We start from the raw sequence: 9,847 nt of genomic DNA, 5'->3' as shown, positions 1-9,847 counted from the left end.
GCATCGAATGGGGTCCCGGGGCCAGCCCTGGGTCTGGTGTTATTCGATATTTTCATGAATGACTTGGGTAATGGAGCGGAGAGTGGGCTTTGCAGATGACACCCAGCCGGGAGGGGTTGCAAGCACTCGGGAGGGAAGGAGAAGCATTCAAAACGGCCTTGCCAAATTGGAGAATTGGTCTCAATTCAACAAGATGAAACTCAATCAAGACAAGTGGAAATTACGACCCACAGGAAGGCAAAACATCAAATGCACAACTACCACCAAACGGGGAATAACTGGCTAGACAGTCGTACCAGCGAAAAGGATCTGGGGGCGATGGCGGATCACAAGCTGAACATGAGCCGACAGCGTGATGCAGTTCCAAAAAAGGCTGATCTCATTTTGGGGTGCAGTAGTGGGAGTGTCGCAGGACAGACACGGGGTCATTGTCCTGCTCTGCTCGACAATGGGGCAGACCCAGCTGGAGAAGCGGGGCCAGTTCTGGGCACGGCGCTTTAGGAGAGACGGGGACGAACTGGAGAGAGTCCAGATGAGGGCGACAGAAAAGCTCAAAGGTTTAGAAAACCCGACGTGTGAGGAAAGGTTAAAAAAAAACGGGCACGTTTAGTCTTCAGAGAAGAATGAGGGGGGACCGGAGAACTGTCCTCAAAGACACTCAGGGCTGCTATAAAGAGGCCGGGGACCAATTGTATTTGATTTGCTTCCCCACCCATCTCTGAAGCATCCTCACGTCTCTCCATTCACCCCCCCTCCATCCCTCCTTCTGCTGTTTCCAGGGACCGTGTGGGGACGATCAAAAGCCCCGAATGCTGCAGGGATGCCAGTGTTCACAGCCCACACGTGGTTCCTGCCAGCACAGGCCCCGATTCAGCGAGGCACTGAAGCCTGGTGCTTAATGTTGCTTACAGCTAAGCATGTGCTTGCGTGGTGGGTCAGGGCTTTCGAGACCAGGCTTCTGCTCCCGGCTGGGCCACCCAATCTCCCTCGCAGGTTTGGCCAACAGTTTCCAAAGTGGCCTGTAATTGGGGCGGGCCTGCTGTAGGGGGCGCTGCCGGGGGCAATAGGGGCAGGACTTGGCTGTGATGACTGTAAAGGGAGGATCTTTACAGCAGCTGCTGGATCCAGCCAGACCCTGTGGTCCCGCTGGGGGTTCTAGCTCCTGGCCTGTGCTGCCTCATTTCACCACTAGGGGTCACTGGCTAATTGGCTTCTTGACAGCCCCACCCACGAGAATTGAAATCCCCCCCCACCCACACAGATTTCTAAAGATTTTGGTCTCCAGTTAGTTTTATTAAGCGGAACAATATAAAGGGGAAGCGAATCCGGGCGGGAGCCCAGGGCCCCTGGGAGGGGAGAGCGGTTGCCGACAGGGGCTAACACAGGAGGCCGGGGTGTTCCTGAGGGTGGCGTGGCCGCTGCACTGGGTGGGGAATCAGGAGAGAATCTTCAGCAGGAGGAGCCCAGCGAGGGCGGGAAGGAGGAGCCCGGCGGGTCCCAGGGCTGTGCCGGCTGCGCTGGTGGCTGGGGCGCATCTGGCCGTGGTTACCTCTCCATTGATCCCCGCGAAGATCGCAGAACCCGCATTCACCTGGGCACAGACGTACTCAGAACCACAGCCCTTCATGACGGTCTTCGTGGCAGATCCAGCTGCATGCGGGGGAGGAAAGGAGGGGATCCGTGTGAGGGGTGCGGATCCATTCCTTGAACTGGACCAGGACACAACCACCTGCCCCTCTGAGCCCCGCCGAGGCCCCCACCCCTCCCCTTTGGCTCTGCTGCCCCCAACATGTCTCCCCCTTCTCCTTTACTGTGACACCGACTCACTGTGTGTCCTTGAATAAGTCACTTGCAGCCCTGAACACTGAGGATACCCAGATTGGATATGGCCAGTATTAGCCACACCACTCAGGCTGCAAAGCAACCGCTCCCTGTTGGTGGGCGCAGTGGGATCTTTTTGAAGGGTGGCTTCATAATGAGTTATGGCACCATGATGGGATCCTGCAAAATTGGAGTCAATTCCCAGCTCTGCCACAGCCTTCCCGTGTGACCTTGGGCAAGTCATGGCACCACTCTGTGCCTCAGTTTCCCAGTCTCTGAAACTGGGACAATGATCCTCACTATGCCTACAGAGATTGTGTAATGCCGACAGACGCCGGGATCGAACCTGGGACCTCTGGAGCTTAGTGCAGGAGCCAAAAGCCAACTGGCTGTTAGCTAAGGCCGTAGAGCAAACTCTTTCTTGCCAAGTGGTCCTGGTGCCACTACAGGGGACAGGACACCACACCCAGCAGGTGGGTGGGTTACACTTGCAGGCTCTGTAAGTTGTAGTTGATGGACTATATCTCCGTATAAGTCTTTAGCGCCCAGCAGAGTATGGGTCCCGTATCTTCGCTGGGGGTCCGTGCAGTGCCCGGCATGGCGGGGTCTCCCAATACTAACCCAGTCCCTGCCCTGAAGACCTTAGAGACTAAATTATTGACAGGCAATGGATGGAAGAGAACCAGAGGCCCAGGGAGGGGAAGACACTGACCCAAGGTCACACCGGGGGCCAGCGCTGGGAACAGAACCCAGGTGTCCCGATCTGCAGCCGACACCTTTATTTGGCGGACGATAGCATCTCGCTTCTGCCCTTGGGGGCGGGCGGAGGACGGGGGTGGGAAGGCAACAGGACAGCAAAGGAGAAATAACCCCAGAACGAAGGAACGGAAGTTACCAGAGTTTAGGTGCCCGGAGATGTCCATGCATTGGTTCTCGGCTCCAGTGCACTGTACGGTCTCTTCGCGGCACTGATCAGAGGACGAAGTGTGGCAGCCACGGCAGCTCCGGCCGTTGGGTTTGGTGTCAGCCGGGGGCACTGGGACGAAGCGGAGCAAACGCAGTCAGCTCGGGGGACGAGCCCCAGGAGGCGTCGGGGCAGGGTGGGGGCTGCACAGCTCAGCCCTGGGTGCCCCCTGCAGGGGGAGCTGTAGCTCCGGGGATGCCGGGGGCAGCAGGGGCGGGGGAGGGGTTTGCAGCAGGGAGCCCTGGACCCTGTCCTGGGTGGGGCCAGCTGCGTTCACACCTGGTGGGAGCTTAGAGCCCCGCCCACTAAACTCCACCCAGCCAGGGACTCAGTGTTATTCCATGGGGCGCCCCCTGCAGGGCAGGATGACCAGGCTCAGGAAGTTGATGTGGGGCGGGTTCCAGGCAGCAGGAGGGGCAGGAGCCGGGCGATGTACCTTTAGCAGGTGCCGGTGTGCAGGAGTCGGTCTGGCAGCAGGAGATGCTCGTCCTTGTCATCATTCCCTTCCCAAAGTTCGCCGAGACGAAGCCAGCCTTACATTGGCTGGGTGTCGCACAGCCCTTGACAATGGTCTGGGTCTTCTCTCCAGCTGCAAAGGAGAAGACAGAGATTTTCCCCCGTCCATTCCCAGCCCATTGGCGCCCACTTCACAATGATGCCCATGTGCCATTAGCCCGCCTCTACCCATGGGGAAACTGAGGCACAGGGAGGGGAAGTGACTCATTCGAAGTCCCGCAGGGCTAAAGAAAGCGATTTCAGCACCTAAACCCAGCCCTTAGATCGTCCTGCTCCCCACCCAGCTGCCGCGAATCTCCTGCCAAAGTCCCCACCAGTGGGTACGTGCTGGGCTGCTGAAATCCCAACACCGGGCGTCCAGCTCACCCCTGAGCCGTGGCGGGATTCACAGACTCCTTGTTTCCCTGCTGATCTCACCTGCAGGGCCTGACACAGGAGGTGCCCTCGGAGCACACCCCCCGGATCAGGCTCTGCATAATGCACAGCTCGGGGAGGAGATGGCCGAGGGGGGGGGAAGGTTGATCCCCCCCACCCCCGCATACCCAGGAGCCCAGTGGGTCAGATGGTCCCAGTGGCCCTTGGGGGAACAGGTTCCAGGGAATGTTTAACTATTTCATACTATGTGGGGTGGCTTCAATAGGGGAGACGTACAGAGACCCGCCCGGAGGCCGGGGGCCAGGCATGACCATAGGAGGGAGAGATCTGGGATGAAGTCCCCAATTCTGGCCAAGTGGGGATTTGAACTTGCCTCCCCCAGGTCTCAGCTCGTCACCAAGCCATTGGGGTCTCCTGGCAGCCCTCCCACCACTGCTGGCATTGACAAGGAAGGGCCGACCCGGTTCAGATACCGGACTCCCGGCGAGGGGCTCCGGGCTGCGGACCCCAAGCAGAGCTGGGCGTCTCTGCGCAGGTGGGACTTCGTGGCCAAACTTTGGGTGTGGGACAAGGCTTCGGTCACTCCCCTTTCCTCGACACTTCCTATTGGCTGGCTTAGGTGGCTCCCGCTCCGTGGCCTCTGGTGCGTCCCCTCCTCAGACGCCTCCCTCTCCCCATGCACCGTATGGGGAGCCGGGCCCCGGTCCCCTGGCTGGCGAGTCGCCGCGGGGTTCGGCATCGCAGTGCTGAGCCGTGGGGAGCTAGCCACAGGGTCTGGCATAGAACCCAGGTGTCCTGGCTCCTTAACCGCTGTTCAGACCCACCCACCCGACTCCCTTCCAGAGCTGGGACTAGGAGAGGACCCAGGCATCCTGGCTCCCCAAGCTGTTCCCTGGCCCGGGTTGGGTAGGGTCCATCTCACTTACTGAGTGTCAATTCTGTTAGAACGACGCCACAAGAGGTTTGCCCAGCAGTGCAGGTCTGTAGGTCGCCCCTGCAGCTGGTTCCTTCGCCTCTGCAAACCTCACACTGCAGACAGGCCCCTGGAGCCGGAGAGAGAACATGAGCCACCTGGATTTGTCCCTCCCTCGCCTTCCCCTGGGCTCGGCGGGGAAGCACCGTGTACGGCGCCCTGGGGTCCCTCATCCACCGCGCTGCCCCAGTTCGGTCCCTGGTCCCGCTGGCTACAGACATTTCACGCTGCTCGGGGGCTGCATCTCCCCGGGTTTGCGGCAGATTTTAGTTCCCCAGGGGGGTTTCCCACCTCCCAAACCCCAGAGAGATCCCCAGCAGGTGAGAGCTGGTGTCGGTCTCAGCAAGAGTCGACTGACACCTGCCATCGAGTCCAGTGCAGCTGCGCCCCCCTGACACTGGCTGGGCCCGGCCCCACTGACTCCAGTGCAGCTACGCCCCCCTGACACTGGCTGGGCCCGGCCCCACTGACTCCAGTGCAGCTGCGCCCCCCTGACACCGGCTGGGCCCTGCCCCACTGGCTCCAGTGCAGCTGCACCCCCCTGACACCGGCTGGGCTCTGGCCCCACTGACTCCAGTGCAACTGTGCCCCCCTGACACCGGCTGGGCCCTGCCCCACTGGCTCCAGTGCAGCTGCACCCCCCTGACACCGGCTGGGCCCTGCCCCACTGACTCCAGGGCAGCTGCGCCCCCCTGACACTGGCTGGGCCCGGCCCCATTGACTCCAGTGCAGCTGCACCCCCCTGACACCGGCTGGGGATCACATTCACCGGCCCTTCATGTTGCCTTGAGCTCCTGCTGCTGAAATTCAGCTCCGCTGCCTGTCACACCACAGACAATCCCCGTTCGAAATGCCCTTGGCCTCTGGCCAGCTCTGAAATCTGCCCAGTCACGACTCCGTTCTAGTGATTTAAACTGTAAATATTTCCTCCCATTTCCAGAATTGCTTCACTCGCTGTCACGGGTCTTTGTGACTTCCAGCCCTCTCCTCCTCCGACGTTGTCACTCAGACGCCCCCAGCTCAGCCCCCATTTTCCTGTGGCTGCGTTTCGGTTACGTTCATTAACAGTTTCACCCGGCAGGCAGCTCTGAGCTGTTGGTATGTTGGAGGAGTTAGGAAATCAGCCCCTGTAGGAACAGACCCCACTCACCCGTAGCCAGGAGAGCAGCGAGGGTGCAGACGGCAAGAAAAGACTTCATGGTGATGTGGCAGCAGTTGATCCACCCTGGGGTCTTTGGAGGATTTTTCGCAGAAGGGCTGAAATCAGATCAGAAGGGAACTTGCATACGCATGATTGGGCCGAAAGGATGGGGAGAGCCATTTGCCACAGTTCTGGGGTAGCGACGGCTCTGACATCTTCATGGCTGAGTTTTTTGTGGCACGTACAGGGAGAAGTCAGAGAGAAACCTCAAATGCTCCTGCTGGAAGGTTGCCACATACCATGACTTTGTCTCCGCGAATACAGCGAAAGTACACGCAAGAACCAAAAACAAGAGAGAGACAAAACAGGCTGCTCCGTTTGACGGCACGAGACAAAGCCGTCCACTCTATAAACAGAGGGTGTCAAAGAAGGCTGCTCCCTACAGCAATGAGAGACAGCTCGCCCAACCTGCTTCTTTTCCTGACCCCAAGAGGGGGCTGGAACCCAGTGGTTAGAGAAGCAGGGCCAGGAGCCAGGACTCCTGGGTTGTGTCCCTCACTCTGGGAGGGGAGTGCGACCTTGTGGTTGGAGCAGGGAGGGCTAAGGCTGGGGCTAGGGTTGGGGTTCCTGGGTTCTATTCAGGGGTGAGCTGGAGCCGGTTCGCAGGAACCGGTTGTTAAATTTAGAAGCCCTTTTAAAACCGGTTGTTCTGGGACAATCGGTTCTAAAAGGGCTTTATTTAACAAAGGCTCGGGCAGCTGTCCAGCCCGCCCCTGGCCCCAGCTCACGTCCCCCTCCTCCCCTAAACGCTCCGCCCCCCTTCTCCTCCCCCTACCCTGCTTCCCGCAAATCAGATTTTCGCGGGAAGCCTGAAACAAGCAGCAGGCAGGTAAGCTGGGGTGGGGGAGTGGGGGGGCGTGAGGAGGGCTCCAAAGAGGCAAGGCACCGCCCCGTCCAGTCCCGGCCGAGCAGCTCCCTCCGGCCCAGCCCCAGCCCCAGCCGAGCCCCCCAGCCCCAGCCCGGGCCAGCTGAGCGGCTCGGCCGGCCTCGCCCAGCTGGCCTGCGCTGCCGCCTGGCACGGCACTCGGCGCCGGCCTCTGGCCCCGGCCCCTTCCGGCAGGCGCAGGCGCAGACCGGGCGGGGCGAGGGAGAAGGGGGGGGGGGTAAGGGGGCAGGAGGAGGGGGGGGGGTGGGTGGGGGGGGGGGGAGGGGGGGAGGGGGGGGGGGGGGGGGGGGAAGGGGGAGAAAAGGGGAAGGGTCCCAGGGGGGGCAGTCAGGATGCAGCAGGGGTTGAATGGGGCGGTGGGGGGCCGTCAGGGGCAGGGGTTCCAGGGGCAGTCAGGGGACGGAGAGGAGAGGTGGTTGGATGGGGTAGGGGTCCCGGAGGGCCATCAAGAATGAGAGGAGGGGTTGGATGGAGTGGCAGGGGGCAGGCAGGGGACAGGAAAGGGGGGTAGATGGGCCAGGGGTCCCAGGGGTGTGTGTGGGGAGTTGGATGGGGCAGGAGTCCCGGCAGGGGACCACGACACCCTCGTGGGATGAGGAGGAGGGAACCTGTTGGTAATATTTTGCCAGCTCATCACTGGTTCTATTCCTGCTCCGGGAGGGAAGTGGGGTCTAGCGGTTAGAGCACCAACAGACCAGAGGGCTGTGACTTACCAAAACTCCTTAGGGGCTTCAGGCTGAGTGGCGTTTGCCGGGGCTGGAGCAGACGGATAGTTCAGTGAAGCAGAAAAGATCTGTCAATCTCTGTCTCTCGCCTCCTTTTATGGAAGGGCTCTGCGACATGCGCAGATGTCATACGCTGGTGTTTGGTTGAGTCTGTAAGTTCCTAGACCCCTCCCCAGCCCTGCCCCCACCCGCCGGTGACACAATTTAGACACACGAGCATGTTGGCAAATTCGCCACCCTTCCTGCTGAGAAACAAAAACCACAGGGATGAGTGAAACCGCCTCCCCATTACATCGTGGGTGATGGGGGTCACACCCTGGATGGGGGGGCAGGACTAATGACTTAGAGCAGCGGGCCAGCTTACCTGTATTATATTTATTGCGTTGTTATCCTGCTTTATTATATTTAGTAGTAACACAAGGAACCTACAGGCTTTTATCTGTAAGATTTGGCTTTAGAATATAGTGTGAGGCCTGAGGCCTATAACCTTTGGTGTAGATCAGGGGTCGGCAACCTTTTGGAAGTGCTGTGCCGAGTCTTCATTTATTCACTCTAATTTAAGGTTTCGTGTGCTGGTAATAAATTTTAATGTTTTTAGAAGCTCTCTCGCTACAAGTCTCTATATTCTATAACTAAACTAGTCTTGTACTGTAAAACAAACAAGGTTTTCAAAATGTTTAAGAAGCTTCATTTAAAATTAAATTAAAATGTTGATCTTATGCCACCGGCCGGCTCAGCCCGCTGCTGGTCTGGGGTTCTGTTCACCTAGGCCGGCAGTGGGCTGAGTGGGGCCTGCGGCCGGGACCCCGGCTGGCAAGGGTCTGGCAGCCAGAACCCCAGACGGGCAGTGGGCTGTGCGGGGCCGGCTGCTGGGACCCCAGACCGGCAGTGGGCTGAGCGGGACCGGCTGCTGGGACCCCAGCTGGGAAGGGTCTGGCAGCCAGAACCCCAGACGGACAGTGGGCTGTGCGGGGCCGGTGGCCGGGACCCCAGACGGGCGGCGGGCTGTGCGGGGCCGGCTGCTGGGACCCCAGACCGGCAGTGGGCTGAGCGGCTCATCCCACTGCCGCTCAGGGGTTCCATCCGCCGGCTCCTGCCAGCCAGGATCCCGGCTGCTGGACCCGCTCAGCCCACTGCCAGTCTGGGGTCCCGGCCCTGCCCACATACGGTGGGTACCTACCTTCTCCCTGGTTCTGGCCCATTCTCTTCCTCTCTCTGCACTGAGCTGAGGGTGGGAGTGGACCGAGCACAGGGCTGGGGGTGGAGGGTCTGGCCAGGAGCTAGAATGGGGGAGGGGGCTCAGGGTTGGGGCAGGAGGTTTGGGTGTGGGGGCACTTCCCTGGGCAGCTCCCATTTGGCGTGAGGGGTGCAGGTGGGAATGTGAGTGGGGGTGCAGGAGCTCCCGTTTGGTGCTCGGGGGGGGGGATGTGCAGGGTGCATGGGGTGTGGGAGGTGGGGTGCAAGAGTCAGAGCAGAGGGCTGGGGGCATGTGAGGGGGGTGTCAGGGTAGGGGGGCTGGGTATGTGTGGGGGTGCCAGAATCAGGGCTGGGGTCATGGGGGGGGTTAAGGAGTCAACAGAGGGCTGGGTGGTACAGGGCTCAGGGCAGAGGGCTGGGTGACTGCCCCCCGCCAGAACCTCCCCCCTGCTCCTTGTCCCGACTACCCCGTCCTGGGACCCCACCCCCTAGCTAAGCCTCCCTGCCCCTTGTCCCCTGAGTGCCCCCTAGGAGCCTACCCCTACCTGTCCCCTGACTGCCCCAACCCTTATCCACACCCCCGCCCCCAGACAGACCCCTGGACTCCCACACCCCATCCAGCTGCTCCCCACCCCCTGACAGGACCCCCAGAACTCTGGACCCATGCAACCCCCCCTTCTCCCTGCCTGCCCCAACCCCTCTACAGCCCCCCCAGAACTCCCCACTCATCCAACCCCCCACAGCTCCTTGTCCCATGACCACCCTCCAGAGACCCCACCCTAACTGCCCCTGGACCCTCCTCCAGAGACCCCACCCTAACTGCCCCCGGACCCTCCCCCCTCCCCCCCCTGCCCAGATCCAACCCCCTTCTCCCTGCCTGCCCCGACCCCTCTACACACTCCTGCCTCCTGAAAGCCCCCAGAACTCCCCACTCATCCAACCCCCAGCTCCTTGTCCCATGACCACCCTCCAGAGACCCCCACCCTAACTGCCCCCGGACCCTCCCGCTCCTGACTTCCTCCAGAGACCCCCGCCTAACCCCGGATCCAACCCACCCTGCTCCCTGTCCCCTGACTGCCCGCCCCCCCGGCTCCATTACCATGAGGCTCCCCGCGCACCCGGAGTTTTGTCGCTGCCGCGCGCGGCGGGAGGGCTCCGGGGGGAAGGTGGGGGAGGGGCCGGCGGCTTG

At 61.0% G+C, this 9,847-nt stretch overlaps 1 protein-coding gene across 1 annotated transcript; it reads right to left on the bottom strand.

Moving 5' to 3' along the window:
- Nucleotides 1–1,283: 1,283 nt before the first annotated feature.
- On the bottom strand, nt 1,284–7,646 carry LOC120390146 (phospholipase A2 inhibitor and Ly6/PLAUR domain-containing protein-like). The gene is made up of 6 exons (XM_039512489.1): nt 7,450–7,646; nt 5,800–5,906; nt 4,603–4,719; nt 3,222–3,374; nt 2,717–2,857; nt 1,284–1,650 (listed from the first exon to the last, which is right to left on the bottom strand). The coding sequence occupies exons 2-6, from the start codon at nt 5,846–5,848 to the stop codon at nt 1,436–1,438; spliced, it is 675 nt and encodes a 224-aa protein (XP_039368423.1). The 5' UTR covers nt 5,849–5,906; nt 7,450–7,646; the 3' UTR covers nt 1,284–1,435.
- Nucleotides 7,647–9,847: the final 2,201 nt, after the last annotated feature.

The sequence above is a fragment of the Mauremys reevesii genome, linkage group 24 (genome assembly GCF_016161935.1).
Source record: "Mauremys reevesii isolate NIE-2019 linkage group 24, ASM1616193v1, whole genome shotgun sequence".
Lineage (NCBI taxonomy): Eukaryota > Metazoa > Chordata > Testudines > Geoemydidae > Mauremys > Mauremys reevesii.
The sequence above is the reverse complement of the archived record's forward strand: the minus strand, read 5'-3'. Positions and strand labels throughout refer to the sequence as shown.